Here is a 21,935-nt window from a genome sequence, read left to right on the forward strand (position 1 = left end):
TCTGGAGACTAGGCACCTGCGAGGTGATCTGATTGAGGTGTACAAGGCCTTGAATAGATTAAACATGCTGAATTCTGATGGAATTCTTTAGCTTTCTCTGGTTACAAATCTGAAGGGGGGCATAGATTCAAACTGAGGAAAGACAGTTGTAGAATAGTTGTGTGGAAATTTACCTTTAGCCAGTGGGTAGTTGATTGCTGATACAAACTTCCATCTGTTGTTGGGGAAGTCGATAGCTTAAATAAATTCAAGGCAGAACGAGACAAACATTTGGAATGAATGGATGAGTGAAATGGGAAGGTTTTTTTTTTTTTTTTCTTTTGGCTAATGCTGTATAAGCTTGCTTTCTTGCATCATGTGCCTCTACTAATGTTAATGTCACTGCCACGAATACTCTACAGTGGGTGGGAAGGAGAAAGTATTAGAAAAATTAAATTCCAAAATAGCAGTTTGAGGGTACTGAAATTACACAGTTGTGCATGCCTAACTATAATCCACATCACAGAGCAATAAAATACCTTATTAATAACACTCTGTGATCCATGGTACCCATAAAAAATGCATGTAGTAAAAAAATGTCCTGTGGAAAAACTGTTGAGAGAGAAAGCAAGGGCGAGAGGGTAACTGGAAAATAAGTGGATATATTCCGAATGTGCTCTTGTTTACAACTCAGAAAGGTGACTGAATCATAACATGTAACATTTTTTGAAAATATCATTCCTTTTCAGCCTATTGCTGAAATCTCTATCAGGTAGAGCCCACATGCACTGCACCTCCTAAGGACCAGCCCCATGTGCATATTATTCCAAATCACTTGTGTACTGCAATCTCTATTTTTAATTAAAAAGAATTTTCTTTTTTAGATTTGGGGCTTTCAGTCTAGTGGTTATCACATGCAGCCACAAGACAGGAGACTGCCTGTTCAAACCATATATCACCATCAAAATTGTACAGCCCACACCAGCAAATCTCAGCCCTCAATTCAATATGTTTATACAGCCACAAAGAATATGTAAACTCCTCTGGACTCAGTTGTCACAAGAACAAACAATTTATTTATTATTGGACAAGAATAGAAACATCAACTTTCTTAATCTATGAATGTTCAGCTGTAGATTATTTCACATATCTAATTTAGCTCAATATCACTAACTTCTTGGGCATTCTTCTGACTATTCTTTCTGCAACTTAAGTTGTTTTTTTTTTTTTTTAATTCAAACATTCAAAGCTTCCTAACCATTCAAAATCATATTTCTGACTGGAATACAAGTAGAATTTACTTCAGCGCTGTGCTGTGCTTTACTTTGCTTGACTTTATCATTCTGCAACTTATTCCTCGTTCATATAAGTCCGTCAGTTGAGTTTCTCTCTGAATTTATGGGAATTCAAGTTATAAATTATTATTAATTATTATGAGCCATATAGTACAAGGAAGCCTGAGGCTTATGCTACAGCAGCTAAAAAAAAAAAAAATTCCCGAGTTACCCTGACAGAGAGAGAGAGAGAGAGAGAGAGAGAGAGAGAAGTAGAAAAGAATCACCAAGAGAAGAAGAATTCTGGCAGCATTTCTGTACAATTTATCCCCTTCTATGCTTAGGGCTGTTTGCTGTTATTTGGTTTTTAGGAGCATTAGCAACTAAGGCCATATTGCTCCGGGAATATGCGGTGGTCATTCCCTTGACCTTTCCGCATCCTCCATATTTGGTGGTGACGGGCTCGAACCCTGGTGTAATCAAGAAGCATGTGCTACGCACTGCTGCTCTTTCCCACCTGGCTACGGAGGCGCCCGCTCAGGGCTGTGAAAATGGGCACAGGGGTTAGCGAAATATGATTGCACCTGGACCTCAACACAGGTTTCTTAAATGGTCATAATATAGTGATAACATGGGAGGTTCACACCTGGTGAGTATGGGCTTGGCACACCCAGGGTCCCGAGCTGGATATCATCATTCTTCTTCTCTTTCTTGGTGATTCCTTTCTATTTCTGACTCACTCTCTCTCTCTCTCTCTCTCTCTCACACACACACACACACAGGGGTAACTCAGGATTTTTTTTTTTTTTTTTTTGTGGCTGGTGCAGCAAAAGCCTTAGGCTTCCTTGCAACATATGGCTAATAATAATAATAATAATAATAATAATAATAATAATAATAATAAGGAGAAGCCCAAACCCAACCACGCATCTGGATAGCCTGATACTAACTACTGCACGTTATGCTGGCTATGCTCATAACATGTTCATTGCTCCGCACAACTCGAGAATGGGACACTTGGTTATATTTAACCCCAGGGGGCTCACATCTGTTGCTGTTATTTGGTTTTTAGGAGCATTAGCAACTAAGGCTATATTGCTCCGGGGATATGTGGTGGTCATTCCCTGACCTATCTGCATCCTCCGTATTTGGTAGTCACGGGCTCGAACCGAGGTCTAATCAAGAAGCGTGTGTGCTATGCACTGCTGCTCCTGCCCACCTGGTTATGGAGGTGCCATAGGCTCACATCCAGTAAGTATGGGCTTGGCACCCCCAGGGTCCTGAGCTGGATATCATCATTCTTCTTTTTCTTGGTGATTCCCTTTCTGTTTCTCTCTCTCTCTCTCTCTCTCGGGGTAATTTAGAATTTTTTTTTTGTTTTGGCTGGTGCAGCATATCGCTTCACGGCCATTCCGTTTATTATTATTATTATTATTAGCTATATGGTGCAAGGAAGCTTGAGGCTTATGCTGTACCAGCCAAAAAAAAAAAAAATTCCCGTGTTACCCTGAGAGAGAGAGAGAGTCAAAAGTAGAAGGGAATCACCAAGAAAGAGAAGTATGATGATATCCAGCTCAGGACCCTGGGTGTGCCAAGCCCATACTCACCAGATGTGAGTCCCTGGGGTTTGGATATATGTGTAAGCTTTATTATTATTATTTAATTAATTCATGTGGACATATTTTTCCTATGCACCTTTATGGTCATTTTTACCGTGTGCGTTTTGCCCACGATTCGTGATTCAAAGGACCTGAACCAGGCATTTTCAAGTTACGGACTATAGACGACTCTTCTATAACTTACGAGTTAACACATTGGGTCAAAAATATCACGGTAGTTCGTATATTAGGAAAACTATGCCATATCTGAGGAAATAATAAAATCCTAGAAAAATTTATTAGTTTAATTTAGAGTACAATTACCACATACTTGCAAATCGGAAAATTCTTCTTAACCAATTAGGTGTGCCGCAAATCAAGAATTTATTTGTAATTAAGAATCACAGCCCGAATAAAGTGGAGAAAAGCAAACATACTTCTCTTACTATAAGCCGGTCAGGAACCTGTTTATTATTGCACACACAAGGAGGAAGTTTTGCGTAATAAGTGGCGGAAAGACAAGAAGACCGAAAGAAATTAAAAAACATATTTATATTTTGAAATATCCCCTTTCTAAGACAAGATGAAGAATCATCAGATTCTCATAATATTAATTATTTTCACAAAGTCACTGTTACCGATTTGTATCTTAGCAATCGAAAATATACGTTCACACACCGTGTGAGTATTTACTACTCTGTGTATGTTGTTACCGCAATGTGCACGAGCAACCGAAAGTAGCATACTCGTAATTACATCATTAAAAATATTCAATAAATTTTTAACCTTCTATTAAGTATCATTGAACATTTCTTAATTAATAAGGATATTTTCTTGAGATATGGTTACTTGAGAAATATTAATGTGCTAATTAAACATTTGGCAATACATCAATTAAAAAGAACAAAAAAGTACACAACTATATTTTAGACATTTGCAAACCCGATTTAAACAAACCATAACTTATGGAGTAAAAATGCATGGAGTGCACTACTACTTCTAAATAAACTTTTTTTTTTTTTTTCATATAAGTTTTAAATTACGAGTTATCCGAGCAGTAACTCATACAATCCAAGTGTAATTTAAATAAAAACAGCGTTCTCAGATCGACTTGTCTCGTTTGATGAGGCAAAATAAAAACTCAAATTTCGGGAGGAAATATCTTGCTACACGTCAGCGGCCAACTAGCTCGGCTATCGTACAATGGGCCATAAAATTTCCTCATGTCATTGCAGAAACTTTTTATTCCCTTTGATGTTTCGAGGATTCGACGTAGACATTTTCCAGTGTGATACGAAATTGATTATAACTACTGTGCAACGGCGAGTTGCCTGCACAGTGGTATCGTCACCACCCTCCCCACACCGGGTGGAAAAAGCCCGAGTTCAAATCCCGCAGGCAGATGACGCGAGAAACTTTAATGGGCTTTTTTTTCACTCCGTGGCTGAGTTAGTCGGTAGATAGCAAGGTTTCCCCCAGAAACTGGGAGGGTTTTGTCCAGAAAAACAGGCAAATCGAGCAAAGAACACAGTACATATAGGGTTCCGTGGCTGAGTTAGTTGGTCTCAGGCGTAGATAGCAAGGGTTTTCTCGCCAGTAACTGGGGTTTTTTCGTCTAGCAAAACAGGCAAATCAACCATAGAACATACGCAATTTACAGACACAAATACGGATTAATGTATTTAATTACGGGTAACCCTAAAATAATAATAATTTAAAAAATTTAGTACATATAGGGTTTTTTTCACTCTGTGGCTGAATTAGTCGGTCTCAGGCGTAGCTACCAAAGTTCCCTCCCCCCAGAAACGGGGATTTTTCGTCCAGCAAAACAGACAAATCGACCATAGAACACATAAGACACACTGCACGGCAGATGAATTTAATTATTCGGGTGGTCTAAAAATAATAGTTTTAGTACATATATCGGTATATGAAAGAAATTTCCGAGTGATCCTAATGTCAATGTTTTTGTGCAACCGCGAGGGATCGGAAGGTGAACTTGCAAAATAAAATTAGCAACTCAAGTTTCCTCACCAGAACTCAGAGGTAGTAAGCTACCAATCAAGAATGAGCAACCTATAACCGAACCATTGACCCAGGTTCTCGAACGTTTTTTATGTGCACGCAAAACAATAGTGGAAAAAACTTAGCATTAAACATACCGTTTTTTTTTTCTTATTCCACAAGAATTTTTTAACATTCTATCGGGTCACTACCAGATTTCTGTATTGTTTTTGTTCCTTTTATTTCAATGAGAATTGAAATCTCTTTGGGGCGTCCCAAACATATCCGATCGGAATTAAATATAGTGATCGTGTATATCTACGGCAATCGTTTGATATCTTCAGTTTCCTCCACCACTTCAGCTCTTTATTCAGTGGCATTGTCGTGCATGAAAAGAAAATCTGGGACAACGGCACCATTAAAAAGTCGCACATAGGATTCGAAAATTTGTTCTCGGTACCTCTGTGCAGTTACAGCGTCTACGTGGGTAGCACAGTCGTCACCGTCCTCCCCACATCGGGTGGAAAAAGCTCAGGTTCGAATCCCGTCGATGACGCGAGGAACTTTAATGGTCTTTTTTCACTTCGTGACTGAGTTAGTCGGTCTGAGGCATAAATATCAAGGTAACTTCCCCCGCCCAACAACTGGGGTTTTTCTGTCAGCAAAATAGGCAAATCGACCATAAAACATACGCAATTTACGGACATAATACACAATGCAAGGAAGATTAATTTAATTATTCGGGTGGCCTAAAAATAATAGTTTTTTTCTTTTTTTTTTTTTTTTTTTGTGCAGTTAAAGTATTCCTAAGTAAAACATGAAGGGGATGCAGGTGCAGCCGTTCATCATTATTCCACCCGACACGAGAAAACCGCCTCCACCATAAGTGTCTCTTCCTACGATGTTGGAGGGAGGGTACCTGATTTCTCATTGTCTCCAGTTGAAATGACGTCTATAATCTGTTTGTAGCCTAAAACGAGGCTCATTAGAGAACAAAAAATTAACTCCATTTTCATGGCTCCAAGTTACATGTTCGTGGCACTAGTTTCGACGAGCTCTGCGGTGTTTTGGGGTTAATGGGATGCAAACTACTGGCTTCCTTGGTAGAGCCCAATTGGATAGAACCTTCTTAACACAGTCCGGTTGGAAATGTTTTCTCCTGTGGTTGCAGCAACCTCAAGAGACAGTTTATAACAGGGTATCGTAGGGTTCCATCTTGCTCTTTGAGCCAGATATTGGTCTGTTCTGGTTGATGTAGCCCTGAGGTGACCTTACTAGCTCTTCTTGTCATGCTTCCAGCCTCTTGAAACTGCTCCCATAGTGCCTAGACGACACCACGTATCACATTAAGCCAAAGTGCCACATCCGCTTGCGACTGTCCGGTTTCAATTTAATACACTTCTTAGATTTATTCAAACCTTTCTCTTTAACTCTACGCATCTTTATCATTTCTTCAATGACATTTATAAGTTTAGGCTTATACCTCACAGTACTTCCCAAAAGACTTCCAAGTTCTTATCTTGAAAGTCGTCCAATGGGCCTGTCAAAGAATCATCTAAACGAAGATAACTTGCATTCCTGAGTACTGGAGGCAGGGCCGGTTCTGGTAGGTGTACAATGCGTACATGCACAGAGGCGGCCAAATCCCTATGGCGGACGATAATGCACTTTAAAGAATAAAATTAAAATGTAATGTAATATTATTTTAATATAGTGGTCGGCGATGAAATAGCGAACGTGGCATTGTTAATAAATAATATTGTATTCTCTAAATTATGTTTAATTTTCATTGTGAATGAAAATTAAACATAAAAATAATGTAACAAACGTTACCGTAAAATTCAGAAGTCATACCAACATTCACAATGGGAACATAACATGACCGTAAACATATTTGGTAACCATGGAAACACAACATGCTCTTCTTTCAGACTTCAAAAAATTGATGTTTGCATGATATAGCTGTGCACTTTATGGTTATAAATAACACTGAAACATACATGTTAGGTGTTTGCATCAGAAAACTTAGAAGTGCAAGCACAGGCGATGGCGGGTTCATCCGTTGAACCAGAGGAGGATTCGACAATGGGGCTTCCATAACCTTTACGATTGTGTCTTGTTTTAAACCACGTAAACAAAAGCATAAAATCTTGGAGTTTGCAATCTTTCATGTTAACATCTTGTCATTATGTTTAAGGTTACACTTACATAACTTACTCATTGTGAATGGTTTCATTAAATAACATAGGTACAAGGTTTTATGCTTATGTTATGTTTAATTTTCATTGTGAATGGGCCTTTATTCCCGTACCGTTAATCTTAAAGTGATACTTACATCATTGTTTTAATTGCTGACGGAACCGAAAGGAAATTTAAATAAAGAGAGAAATGCGCACGAACGTTATTAATTTAAATATTCACCCAACAATCAATTCTCTTGTCGACCGTTTTCCACATTTTCACAGCAAATATTCACAGGATATTCATGAAAAACATTTTCTATTAATTTTGTCGAGCAATGTAGTTAATATAAGAAGTCTCGCTGTTCGGATATTAGTGGTAATATAGTTTACGTGCAGTAGTAGTAGTAGTGGCATGTGATACAAGAAATCAGTGTATGAGCTTATCCAGCATCAGCCAAAAAAAAATTCACACAACCATTCCCTCTAAATGTTTGTCCAGTTCCTCCTTAAATTTATTTAACCTATCAACTTCCACAAAGACAGATGAAATGTTTGTTCCAGCAATTAACCACCCGCTGGCTAAACGAAAATTTCCGGACATCTATTCTTCAACTGTCTTTCCTTAATTCGAATTTATGCCGCGTTAGGTTCGTGATCTGAACAAGTGGAAGAATCCCATCAGAATTCAGCGTGATCAACCCATTCAAGGCGTTATACACCTCAATCAGATCACGGCGCAGGTACCTAGTCTCCAACCATTGCAATTTGCAGAACTTAAGACTCTCTTGGTAAGAGAATCCCTTCATTCCCCTCACCAATCTTGTTGCCTTTCTCAGGTCTGCGCGGGTAGCACAGTGGTATCGTCACCGTCCTCCCCACACCGGGTGGAAAAGGCCTGAGTTCGAATCCCGTCGATGACGCGAGGAACTTTAATGGGCTTTTTTCATTCCGTGGCTGAGTTAGTTGGTCTCAGGTGTAGATAGCAAGGTTTTTCTCCCCAGTAACTGGGGTTTTTTCGTCCAGCAAAACAGGCAAATCAACCATAGGACATACGCAATTTACAGACACAAATACGGGTTAATGTATTTAATTATGGGCAACCCTAAAATAATAATTTGATTTTTTTTGTTGCCTTTCTCTGTACACGCTCAAGAAAATCTACATCCTTCCAAAAATGAGGCCTCCAGACCTGTACGCAGTACTCAAGGCGTCGTCTAACCATTTCCTTATATAAAGGGACAATCACCTCCTTTTCCCTGCTAGCACAATTCCTATATATCATTGACAAAACCCCATGACCTGCCCTGGCAGACTGTCTTCATTGCTCAGAAAACTTCATATCTGACTGCACAATTACTCCCAGGTCTTTTCCATTTTCTACCACCTTAAGTGTACTACCACACAGTTGGTACGTTTCTCTGGGGTTACTTCTACCCATATGCAGTACTTTGCATTTGTCAAGGTTAAATTCAGTTGACACTTCTCAGCATCTGCCCAAATTTTCTAGATCCTGTTGCAGTAGCACATTGCCATTACTGTCATTAACAACCCTGCCAACCTTTGTATCATCTGCAAACTTCGACACTAAGCTTGATATTCCTTCATCAATAACATTGATAAATATACAAAACAACAGTGGACCCAACACCGAACCCTGTGGAACTCCACTAATAACATTAGTCCACGAAGGGCAGCACCCATTGATTACCACCCTCTGTCTTCTCCCACTCAACCATTCTTTTATCCATTGTAGCAACTTACCCTTAATACCATTCTGCTCCAATTTGTACAGTAGTCTTCCTCGCGCAACAGTGTCAAAAGCTTTCCTGAAATCCAAGTATATAATATCAAAATTATTTTTTGCATCCAGTTCCTTTGTAACCACATCATAATATCCTATCAAATTTGTCAGACAAGGCTTCCCCTTAACAAACCCATGCTGTGTCTGAATTATTGCTGCAGTCTTGTCTAGATGATCCTGTAATGCATCTTTAACCAGTGACTCCATTATTTGACCCGGAACAGAAGTTAAACTAACTAGTTTGTAATTACTCATGTCACCCTTAGATCCCCCCTTTGTGAATTGGGGTTACATTTGCACATCTCCAGTCTGTGGGGACTTCCCCCTGAGTCCAAGGCTGATCTCATAATTATGGCTAAGGGTTTGCTTACTTCCTTTGCCACCTCCTTTTATATAACTGGATAGATCCCATCCGCCCCAGGTTCCTTTCTTATGTTTAACTTCAACAATTTCTCCTCCACTTTGCTCTCAGTTATTACAAAATCATTAAGCACCCTGCTATAATTTGATAACCTTCAGGCATTGTCAAACCTTAATAACTCCTCATGTGTAAATGTAGATGCAAAATACTGATACAGTTTGTTTGCTATCTGAGCAGGATCATCAACAGTCGAACCAACGATATCAGTATGAATAGTATCATATCAAAATGCAGAGTATTTGATTAAATTTATTCGGACTATGGAGACGATTACCCCATCTCCTCAGCTCTCCAGGATCCATATATGTAATAGTACTCTATGCGCACTCGCGGGTAGCAAATATATATAACCACCCTACTACAACACTGGATACAAATGGTTTGAGTGTTCCAATTCTCTCAATGGCATGAAGAATATTTAATATTTTTTTTGTTTTTTTTTCGCCACGTCGCTGAGTTAGTCAGTCTAAGTCAAGGGTTTCGTGTTTTGTTTTCCCGGTTACTCAGGTTTTTTGGTCCAGCAAAGCAAACTGGGTAAAATATCCATTCAATTACGTGCACAATATGCTGAAACTTAGGTTAGAGGCGTGCATGTTAAGCGCCAATCCAGTAAGACTGTGAAGTTTCAACCCGTTGTATCTATAATTGCTTGGGTCCTGCGGTCGGTTTGCTGTTTTCTGGACGAAAATCCTAGTTTCCAGGTAAAAAAAACCATAAACTCTTCCCTGATATCGACTCTTCAGGTTCACGTGATGCGTCACCACCATCCCTGAGGTTACAAACCAAATTATTATATTAGAGTAACCCGGTAATTTTTCACATATACCCATGTGTATTGTGTCTGTAAATTGTAAATTAGACGAAAAGATCCCACTGGGAAAAACCTTGCTATCTACGCCTGAGACCGACTAACTCTGCCACGGAGTAAAAAAAGTCCATCAACGGGATTCGAACCCGGGTCTTTTCAACCCAGTGTGGGGAAGGACAGTGATGATACCTCTGTGCTACACGCGCAGACCCCTGGGATTCCTGTAAACTGTATGTAGTCTATAGTCAGTTTATATTTTATTTGATGATAAATTATACTTTTTGAGAAAAAGAACTTCACACCCTCCCCAGATATTAAATCGCATCTCTGTGCAAAAGTCCGTAAAACTTTCTCCTATTTTGAGAAGATTAGAACCTCTGCCTTTACCACACTTGCAGCAATTGAATCAAGGAGCAGTCCAAGGTATGGGCTAAGGGGACTATAGTATAAACCAAGGGTTTCCAGCCTTTTTTTGCTTGTGGACCCCCTGAGTCCTAACTTTACGTATGTGGACCCCCATATACGCATATGTAATATTCCTAAATGAAATATTTATTTGTAGGTTAGTAAAAGCTAATAATTAAACTATTACAATATAATATAAAAAATGTAAATTACAAATTTTGAAAATTTTAATTGATAAAACTGAAACATATTTTTACTTGTAATGACAGAATTAGTAAAAAAAATACTATTTCAAACAACATATATAAATTTATTCCTAAGGCTATTAAATAGGCCCTACTAATGAGATCCTTGTGGCTGATGTTTTTATATTAGCATTTTAATATCTTGCTCCACAGTGAGAGTCAGACGAAGATCACCTCTTTTTACTATATCAAGTCGATTACGATTTTTTGGTAACAACTGTGTTACACGACTAAAGCCAGATTCCACAAGATAAGATGATGGGAAAACAATGATATACATTTTATCTTTCTCCCATAAAAGCGTATATTTACATGCAATGTCACTATTCTTCCATACATCATGCTTTCCTTTTTTGCAATTCAACAAGTTCCTCTTGTAAATCAATTTCAACATCAGCAACATTTACCTCAAATGGAATCAGCACCCAATCAACAAGTTCCTCTTGTAAATCAATTTCAACATCAGTAACATTTACCTCAAATGGAATCAGCACCCAATCTGGGATGTTCAGTTCTAGTAGGTCCTTGAACCGAACTTGCGTGTCTTCATAATTTTTTTTTTAAATGATCAACGTACACAACACAATCATCATCTTTTAAATCGCTGCTAACTGAAGCAAGGTTTGGAAACTGGTCAAACGCACGGCGTGAGATATTAAGACTGTACAATTTGAGTTTTCCTAGGAATGCATTAACGGCTTCTTTGCTAGATATTAAATCACAATTATGTCCTTGCTGCAGCTGATTAAGAGAATTCAGTTTTTCAAACACATCTGAGAGGTAAAATATGTCTGTTTTCATGGCAACCAACTGTTTTCCAATCTCGTTTTCGTTTAGAAATGATACAATACTGTCCCAAAGGACGACGAAGCGACGAAGACAATTGTCTTTAGACAATCATCGCACCTCTGTATGCAGTACAAGACGGTCAAATCCTTCTTCATTTTCATCACAAAATTTGCGAAAGAGACGATCTTGAAGAGCATTAGCCTTAATGAGGTTGACAGCTTTTATTACAAGAGTTAAGGCTTCATGAAGACGTCCACTCAACCTCTTCGCCATCAGATGTTGGCGGTGAATCAAGTAATGTATGCAAAATACTTTTGGCAATGCATTTTTTAAATGAGTGATAAACCCTCTGCACCTACCGACCATGGAAGGAGCGCCATCAGTAGCACAAGCCATTAAATTTTCGAGTGGAATATTTTTTTCTCTAAAATAAGACTGGACTTCCTTAAATATTGTTTCACCTTTAGTATCTGTTTTGAGGAATCTTGCAAAAAGCATTTCCTCTCTGAGTTGATTATCATCCATACATCTTACATATGCCAATAAAAGTGCTTCATTGCCCATCAAAGTTGATTCATCGAATTGCATTGCAAACTGTTTCACTCGTAATTGAGCAATACGTTGATTTTCTACATCTTCAGACATTTCATCAATGCGTCTGGATATTGTGTTATTGCAAGGAAGGTTATCGGTAATTTCACGTGCATTTTTGTTTAACATTGTTGAAATTACAACTGATATCGAAGGCAAGATGACAGTTTCACCAATGCTATGTGGCTTTCCAGATTTTGCTATTATTTTGCTGATTTCTTATGATGCTAATAAACCGCTATCTTCATTGCTTGGTTGTTTACTAAAAATCTGATCTAATTTGTTTCTTCCTTGAAAATTGTCTCGTAGTTTTCGAAAATACTCCACTGATTTATTTTTCTTTTCGCTGTGCCTTGTCTCCAAATGGTGACGAAACTGACTTGGCTTCATGCTATCATTAGACAGCACAGTCATACATATAAGACACATTGGTTTTGTGATATTCTCTGGTGACTCAATAAAACCATACGACAGATATTCAGTCAAATATTGCCTTGTTTTCTTCTTTGCATGAGCCATGGGTAATCTGAAACAATAATAATATTATTAACCTCAAATATTTAATGTTGGAAATGCTTGTAGGTACTAATGGAAATATAGTTCACTAGAACAATAACGTTCAATAACACAAACAATAGATTTCACTACGACGATGCCGATTACTCACTATACAATGAAATGACTGTCTCTGACTGACTGACTGACTCTTTCTAGATTAGTCGGTGCTTAAATGTTTTCTTCTTCGAGAATTTTCTATGGAAAGAAATTTTTTTTTTGCGTCAACTAAAGAAGGTTCCAGAAAATACGAGTATCTTCTAACTGCGAATTTCTGGACTTTTCTATGACATTAGTTTATTTTATTATTATTATTTTTATTTAACAAATTATTTTATTTATAATATTTTATCATGAACCCCTTAGCTCATATTATGGACCCCCGAAATACAATTTTTTTCTTGTGGACCCCCTCAAAGCTTCTATAGACACCTAGGGGTCCATGTGGACCCCGGTTGGGAAACGCTGGTATAAACCATACGAGAAAAACAATGTAGATGGTTTAGGGCTACATCCTAATTAAAGTTTATGATTTCCAGAAACACTGATTTAGCTCCTCTTAGAAAATCCTTGGAATGCCCTGACTGCTGTCATGCTATTTACACAGGTGCTAAAAGACAACCAGACTCCCAGCCAAGGCTTTGGGAGTCTAAGACCCCATGAAGCCGATGATGAATATCCAGTTATACTGAAAAAGGCAGCAAGTGCATTCAACCACTGTTAATGTTCTTGCGATTATCATTAAATTCAGGAATTATTCCTTTGGACTGCAGAAGTACCAATCAATCTCTCTACAATCCATAAGCTTAAGCACTAATATGCATTATGGACCACTGAATTTGATATGGTTGGTGAAATTATGGAATGTTGACAATACAAGACCATCTGAAGAATAGCAATCTAAATGGATTTCAGCATAGTTTCGTGGAGGGGATATCTTGCCTGATAAAGCTGGTAAATTATTAGGATGAGATTATAAAGCAATTGAATGTAGGCTGTCTTAGTATGCAGTGTTTTAGGGAATCATCAAAGCATTATTAATCATCCTGTAATATTGTTATTTCAATTTTATTTTAAAATTGAAACTCTTTTTTAAGTATACTAGAGAGTTAAATTTAGGAGTTAACCTAAATTTGATGCCATAAGAAAGAATCTCTCTAAGATCTGAATGGGGTATAATATCTAGATTATCCATAGCGAAAATCTACAAAATATTTATAATTTTGGCGTCTACAAATACAGTCATCTGTATTAGAAGGGTTAAGGTTTAAGTATATGGCCATAGATTTGTAATTACAAGCTAATAAACAAAAAGGTTTAGAATATTTGTATCTAATTTTAACATTTATGTTTTGACAAGCAGTAGGTAATAAAGAACTGTGCAATCACTAATATTAATAAAATCCGTAGGTTTTGAGTGAAATTTCAAGATAAGAATATGAAAGTCTTTCGAGGAGTACTACTGTGAGGAATAAGCCTAAACTTATAAATGTCATTGATTAAATGATAAAGATAAGTAGATTTAAAATGACTACTTTGTATAAATCTAAGAAGTGTATTAAACTTAACTTCGTGTTCTAAAAGCACTTCTTAGATTTATCCAAACTTTCCATTTTAAATCTATTGATATTTATCATTTAATCTTTTTATTGACAGATTTCCTTACAATCAGAGCCGTAATTACGGTGGGGGCGAGAGGGGCCCCAGCCCCAGGTGCATCATACAAGACAGAATACAAGAAACAGCACCGTATTCAGCAGTCACGGGCTTGAACCCCGGTCACTCAATGCACGTATGCACCCGCGCGCCTGACCACTAGGCTACGGCGACCTCTTAGGCTTTAGCGAACGCTATTGAATCTTATCTTATATGATTTCAATTATTATTATTCACTCTTTTGAACCTGTTTTCGAAACACCTCACGCTTAACAGGGTAAGTTATTATTTTAATGCTCAGTTGCACCAATGAGACTTAAATTTTAAGCTAGACTTAAACAAAAAACTGCACATCAAAATTTTGACTCAACACTCAATAACTCATTTGCCATTTCGATACGATATTGTCAATATCAGAACACTTAAAATTTAAGTTACATTGGTGCAATCGGCCATTTTAATCAATTTACGCGTGAAGTTTCACATACCTACCTAAAAAATCTAACGTTCATTTTTTTCCCTGTAATTTAAATATTTAAAGATCACTTGGTCAATGTAATTCGATACACCATGTAGGTATTAATTAAAATAGTAATTATTTACCCTAATTTCACTGTAACACTGCATGTGTATCAAAAATAACAATATCTATTTTATTCATTTGAATTTTCGGTAAGCCGATCCCCGGGAGATACCGGGTGATCATAAAAATTTTACAGTCGTTTTTTTTTTTTTTTTTTTTTTTTTTTTTAATGTGGGGTTGTTAAATCATTTTTATTTATAGAACAAAAATTTAATTATTTTTTTTTTATTAAAGGGGTGTTAAATAATTTTTTGTAGTGATTTCGTTCTGGGGAGGTTAGCGAATTTTCAATAAAGAGTTTTATTCTTAGTGTTAAAAATGAAATAATACGGCTGAAACTTTTATGATAAGACATATATACTTTTACAGTTATCGTTCTTTTTTTACTTTACTCCATAAATTGCAGATGTCTGGCCATGTATATAAATACCTTAGCGGTGCAGAAAAACGAAAAAAAGTAAGGGAAACTACCGAAAAATTAAACAAAATGCAGAAGATAGATAATTTTTTCTAACGACAACCGCAAGCCAATCCGCGTAATGTACCAACTGAATTGAGTGAAGATCGCCCAGCTTCATTTGATCTGGCAAGAACAAATGACGATCAAGACCATCAAGTTATGGAAAATGAAGCAGTAAGTCCAGAAACAAACTCATTTGTTTTCGAAGGTTCAAGATTAGATCCCTCAGTTATTTCGCAAGTATCTGACAGACCGTGCAAATTTTTCAGAAAATATTTCTGATGCAGACAAACTTATGATAATAGCTTCAGGTCCATTCCAACCTAAAGGTCCCTTTCCGATTACTGTACAAAATAATAGGTCGAGGTCATTTTCTGAATTTTATTATAGTAAAACAACAAAAGCTGGTGTTAAAGTACAAGTTGCATGGCTATGTTATTCTCAAAAATCCGATTTTGTGTATTGTGAACCATGTTGGTTATTTGGAGATCGCTCTAATGCAGATTTAAAAAAATCTTGGATAAACGGCCTATCTGACTGGAAAAATTTATCCAATAAAATTAAAAGACACGAAGCTTCCTCTGTTCACATTTCTGCTTGTATAACATACGATCTTTGGCGCATAAATAAAACAATTGATGCTAATTTAGTAACCAGTATAACTAAAGAAAAAAAATTTCTGGAGACAAGTTTTGAAACGCATTATTCATGTTACATTAGTATTAAGCAGTTGCAGCGTGGCATTCAGAGGTCACCAAGAAAATCTGAATGATAAAAATATAAAAAGTGGAATTTTTTTGTCTTTAATTGAGCTTCTATCAAACTATGATCCCATATTAAAGGAATTAATTTCAAAACGTAATTACCGGTCAACATATTTGAGTCCACCTATCCAAAATGAAATTATTTGTCTTTTATCTGAGAAAGTCAAAAATGTTATTATTGATGAAATAAAGTCTGCGCCGTTTTTCTCTGTAATCACGGACACTACCCTGGATGTCACAAAAACTGATCAGATGAGTCTGATCTGTAAAAACAGAAAATGATATACCATCAGAAATCGTTATAAATGAGCGATTTTTGAGATTTTATAGTATAAAAGATCAATCAGCTAGCAAAATTGAAAGTGACATTATTTACTGTATAGAATCCAAATTTACAGAACTGCCGAGGTCAAGGATATGATGGTCCCGCAATAATGAGTGGGGCATATAGCGGTGTGCAATCAAGAATATTGCGCGGCACATAACTTAAACTTAGTAATGAATGATGCTGTGAAAAAGAGTAGCTGACGTGTCTTTATTTTATGACATAATTGAAAATATTTACTCATTTTTTGCGGATAGCATTGTACGATGGGATCTATTGAATCAGAAACAGAATGTTGATGCATATGATAGCGGTATATCAGCAATTACTCTAAAGAAATTGTGTCCAACGCGTTGGTCATCAAGATTTGATTGTTTACTAGCATTTGCGCTATAGATTTACAGATGTCCTAAAAACGTTAGCTTAAAGAATATTAGTGTCTAAAAAAAGACGAAATAGCTTAAAGAATATTAGTGTCTAAAAAAAAGACGAAATATGCCAGGCAAAAAATTGGCTTGCAAAAAAAAATAAAAAAAAAAAAATGGAAACGTTAGAATTTGTTTTCCTTTTGGTATTAAATTACAAAATATTGGAATCAATTAATTTAACTTCAAAGTTACTGCAACAAAAAAATCTAGATCTCGGTCAGGCAATGTGTCATTTAGAGGCATCATTAAATTCTATGGTTTTGCTAAGAGATAATTATGAAGAAAGTAAAAGTTTTGCGTTTTCTTTAGCAAGATCTTGGGGAATAAATTTAAATTTTAGTAACAAACGCAATAGGAAAGTTAAAAAAATGTTTGAAGATTTAGCTCAAGACGACTTCAAGATTCTGAAAGACGGTTTAAAGTTGATATATACTATGCAACAATAGACATTGTGATGCATCAATTAAAATCTAGATTTCTTAATATAAAAAACGTTGTAGATAGTTTTAAAATTTTGCAACCAGAAACACTCTTATCTTTTAGCGACGAAGCTCTGCAACAAGTGGCTGTAGAATTTCAAAACCGATACAATAAAGATATTTCTGATGACTTTCCACAGCAGCTATTAAATCTAAGATAATCTTTAGGACAAGAAATTTCAAAAATTAATTCAATTCGCTACTTGTGCAACCTTATTTTAATTAAAAACACGTCGTTATCTGCATTTGTTACAGACGTTATAACGGCATGTTTTATATTCTTGACCTTGCCTGTTACTGTGGCTGGTGCTGAAAGGAGTTTTTCAAAATTAAAACATATTTAAGGAACACAATAGGCCAAGATCGACTTAGCGATTTGTCCGCCCTAAGCATAGAAAACGGTGTAGCGAATTCTGTCGATTTCAACGAAATTATAGATATTTTTCCGACTAAAAAGGCTAGGAGACAAAATTTTCATTAAAGTTTAAAATACTTGTTATAAACCTTTTTTGTGTATATAGACTAGATTTAAAATGATTTGTTTTAAAATTACTCCCAAACTATTATATGTGTGTATGTGTATTTTTTTTTCTGCGGTGTTTATTTACGTTTCTGAATATTTTGTTATGTATTTTTTTTTTTTTTGTGTCATTTATCTCTGGATTTAATACATGTCATTTATATATTTATTATTGTTACTGAGGTTTTATGTTCATGCATATTTTAATTCAAATCTTATTATTTATAGATATTATTCATTTACTTAAGGCTTGAATTTTTGTTAATGTGAATAAAGATTGCTTACTACCTAGTTAGCTCTATTTACTTCGTAGATATACAGTAAATTTTTTTCACCGATCATTTTGTATGTATTTCTGTTGATCTTAATCTGTAATTCAAGCTATTGGGTTTTGTTTTGCAATAATAAAAAATAGGGTTTGATATAAATTCGATATTTATTTTTTAATACATCATTTATACAGTACCTTCAAAAATGTATTCATTATATTTATTACAGTGTCTACAGAGGCAGAGGGAATTATGATGGTTTCAATTTTTTTTAATTATCTCGTGCTTATATTTTTGACTCCTGTTTTTGCAATTTTCATTAATTAAGTAGGGGCCCGAACGTGTTCTTTGCCTCCGGGCCCGAAAAAGGGTAGCTACGCCACCGAACAGAGGCACACAATTCTGAAAATGATCAGAAAATTAAATCTTTTTTTTTTTATGTGAACCCCAAACACGAGAGGTATTAGAACCTATAGTACTTGGTACCGTGCTTGGGTTGGAGATTGAGAAGACGAAAGAAGATATTTGTTGACATTGGACTTGAACGTCTGTAGACTGTAATTTTCAGGAAATATGTATGAAGGAAGGTTGTTCCAGAAAACGGCAGTTGAATGAATAAATGAGGAAGATGAAAAGTTGGTTCTGTGTGTTTGAAGTTGGACAGTAAATGGATGTTGGCTGGTGGCGTCACTTGTTCGGACTGTTTTGAAAGAGAGAGCGGGAATTATAGAAGCCAATTCAGAAGAACAGTGCCCATGGAAGTATCTGTAGAAGAGGCATGCAGCAGAAACAGTACGTCTATGAGAAAGCGAGTGGAGAGACTCTGTTAGAGATGAATCATTAATTAACCTAACTGCCCTCTTCTGAATGGAATCAAGAAGCCTAAGAGAGGTTTTAGGGGCACCACCCCAGATGTGGGAACAATATTCCATGGCAGGGCGGATTTGCGATTTATACGGAGTGAGCAGCTGTTTGGAAGAAAAGTAACGCCGAGAGCGAAAGAGAAAACCAAGTTTTTTAGATGCAGAGGAAGAAATATTTGTAATGTGCTTGTGCCAAGAGAGATTAGAAGTCAGAGTAATCCCCAAAAGTGATATATCACTTTTGGGGATTACCCTGACTTCTAAACCTAGAAATTGGAGTGTCACTAAAGATAAGCATAGGAGCAGAAGAATCCTTTTTGTGAGATATAAGAAAAGACTGAGTTTTAGAACGGTTGATTTCAACCGTTTCTTTGCCCCACTGGAGAATTACCTGAAGATCGGCATTTAAGGAAATGGTAGCAGATTTTCGAGAAGTTGAAGCTGATTGAGCAGGACAATGTTTCTCAAAATGGAAAGTGGAATGCAATGTGCTATCATCGGCAAAACTATGGATAGGATTTCCAGTCAATGGAAGAAGGTCATTAATATACAAGAGGAAAAGAGTGGGGGAAAGAACTGAACCTTGGGGGATACCGGCATTAGTGGAGAAGATAGAAGACAGAGAGCCATCTACCATCACCCTCAGTGAGCGATCAGAGAGAAAACTGGATAACCAATTACTAAAAACAGTTGGCAAACCATAAGATGGAAGCTTGTTTAGAAGACCTTTATGCCAACACGATTGAAAGCCTTTGAGATGTCAAGAGCAACTACTTGTGTTTCACCGAATCTTTCCATTGAATTAGTCCATAAATGGGTAACATAAGCCAGAATATCACCAGTGATTCAACATTCACGGAATCCATACTGGCGATCGTTGACCAGACGGAAGGTTTCTAGGTAGTTTAAGAGTTGGCGGTTAATTGATTTCTCCATTACTTAAGAAAGAATATAAGTAATTGCAATATGACGATAATTGGATGGGAGGGATTTGTCACCCTTTTTAGGAACTGGCTGGATATGAACAAATTTCCAAGCAGAAGGAAAAACACCTTTGGAATAAGAAAGTGAAAAAAGGCGGCAAAGAATAGGAGCACAAGTTTTGAGAACAAGTGGAGAAATACCATCGGGACCTGGAGCTTTCTTAGCATCAAGATTCTTCAAAATCCTTCTGACATCCTTTTGACGGAAGACCACAGGAGACATTGAATGAAGCATATTGGGAATGGTGGAAGGTGTTTTACCAAGATCATTAATACATGAGTTGGAAGAAAAATGGGATGCTAGCAGGTCAGCTGCTTTATCCTTGGCTGAAATCATAACAGAACCATCTGGTTTGGACAGAGGTGGGAGTAGAGATGGGCAAACGTTGCGGCCAATAGCTTTGGCAAGAGACCAGAATGCTCGGCTACCATTAGGGCAAGAAGCAAGTTTTCTACTCTTAGCCTGTTCAAACTCTAGTTTGGACTGATTAATAACTGCTTTACAATTGTTGCGAGCTTTGGTGTAGGCAGAAAATGAAACTGAAGAATTGGAAACAAGCCAATTACGATATGCAACATTCTTCTCTTGAACAGCCTTAGCACATTTATTAGAAAACCAAGGTTTAGATAAAGGAAGAGATTTTAAAGTGGAGTGTGGGATAAAGGATTCCATTCCTGCAAGAATAATTTCACTGACACGATCTGAGCAAACGTTGACATCACAAGTTTTGAAACAGTAATCCGACCAAGGAAAAGAAGAAAAGAAGTCTCGCAGGTCATCCCATTTTGCATTCTTGTAATGCCAAACAGCACAAGGTTGGGAATAGCCATGAGATAAAGGTTCCATTGGAGAAGAGACAATCACCAAGTTGTGATCTGAAGTGCCTAAAGGACCTCTCACTTCGACCGTGTACTTAGAAGGGTTGTTTGTGAGAAAAAGATCAAGCGTATTGGCTGTATGATTAGGATTGTCCAGTGTCCTTGTAGGTAAATGAACAATCTGTGCTAGGTCATTAGTAATTGCAAAAGCCTCAGCATCTCGACCTGCTGGGTCTGTGTGGCTAGAAAACGGAAGCCAGCTGGAGTTGTGAACATTAAAATCACCAAGGAAAATTACCTCACTGTTAGGAAAGTTGGACTGAAGAAAGTCAAGTTGCAAAGAGAGGAAGTCAAAGAGCTCTAAGTGGTTAGTGGAGTTGGGAGAACAGTAGAGACAACAGATGAATTTGACACAATGAGGTAGAGAGATTTTAAGCCAGAGAAGATCAAAGAGAGGAGATTCCAAATTGCCAAGTCTCTGACAGGGAATAGAACGGACAGATGCACAAGTACCACCTTTGAGGCGAAAGGAATCAAACAGCGAATAATTTGGGCATCGGAGATGAGCAGTAGTTGGATCAACTGATAATTGAGATTCTGTCAGAAAAAGTACATGGGGTTTTGCAGACTGCAAGTGGAAATGGACATCGTTGAGATTAGAATTGAGACCACGTATATTTGTGAAATGAATTAGGAAGTGCTTGGAAGGTTTAGATCTTTTCGCAGATAAGCTTGCTCTATTAGTTTGACAATTCATGGTGTATTCAATAGTAAGAAAAAGTGGGTGGGATATGTTCTATGAAGTAATGAAATTTTTGGGTATGGCCTACACATGGGAAGAATATACCCAGAACCTTGACATAACGTGGCCTCGACAATGCTCCCCGCATACACACTACTCAGACTTCCTCCAGTCACTATCTGGCAGAGTAGAGGTAGCAAGATTATACACTAGCTGATCCGGAAGCCTCCTAGTGAGTTACCAATAGTTTCGGTCCGGTGTACTAACTAGCGGCCGGCCTGCGAACACCGTTTTAGAGCTGTACCCTCGAAATGTAAGGAATATTGGATCTCGCCACGACGTTCATCGTAACCTGAAAAGTCATCAATCATTCTGCATGAACATGAGTCAC

General features: G+C 37.1%; 1 protein-coding gene across 2 annotated transcripts in view; it reads right to left on the reverse strand.

Annotated features, from left to right (window-relative positions):
- The window catches only part of LOC150091468 (thiamine pyrophosphokinase 1), a 128,673-nt gene extending 125,154 nt beyond the window's left edge, over positions 1-3,519 (reverse strand). Inside the window, exon 1 of one of the 2 annotated variants that reach the window (XM_090384044.1) lies at positions 3,289-3,519. In XM_090384044.1, the coding sequence (XP_090240170.1) occupies positions 3,289-3,399 (111 nt within the window). In that variant the 5' untranslated portion in view covers positions 3,400-3,519. Of the gene's footprint in view, positions 1-3,182 lie in introns of both variants that reach the window. The other variant, XM_090384052.1, reaches the window with a different exon arrangement.
- Positions 3,520-21,935: the final 18,416 nt, after the last annotated feature.

Source organism: Mastigoproctus giganteus, chromosome 1 (genome assembly GCF_048544385.1).
Source record: "Mastigoproctus giganteus isolate SK-2022 chromosome 1, ASM4854438v1, whole genome shotgun sequence".
NCBI lineage: Eukaryota > Metazoa > Arthropoda > Arachnida > Uropygi > Thelyphonidae > Mastigoproctus > Mastigoproctus giganteus.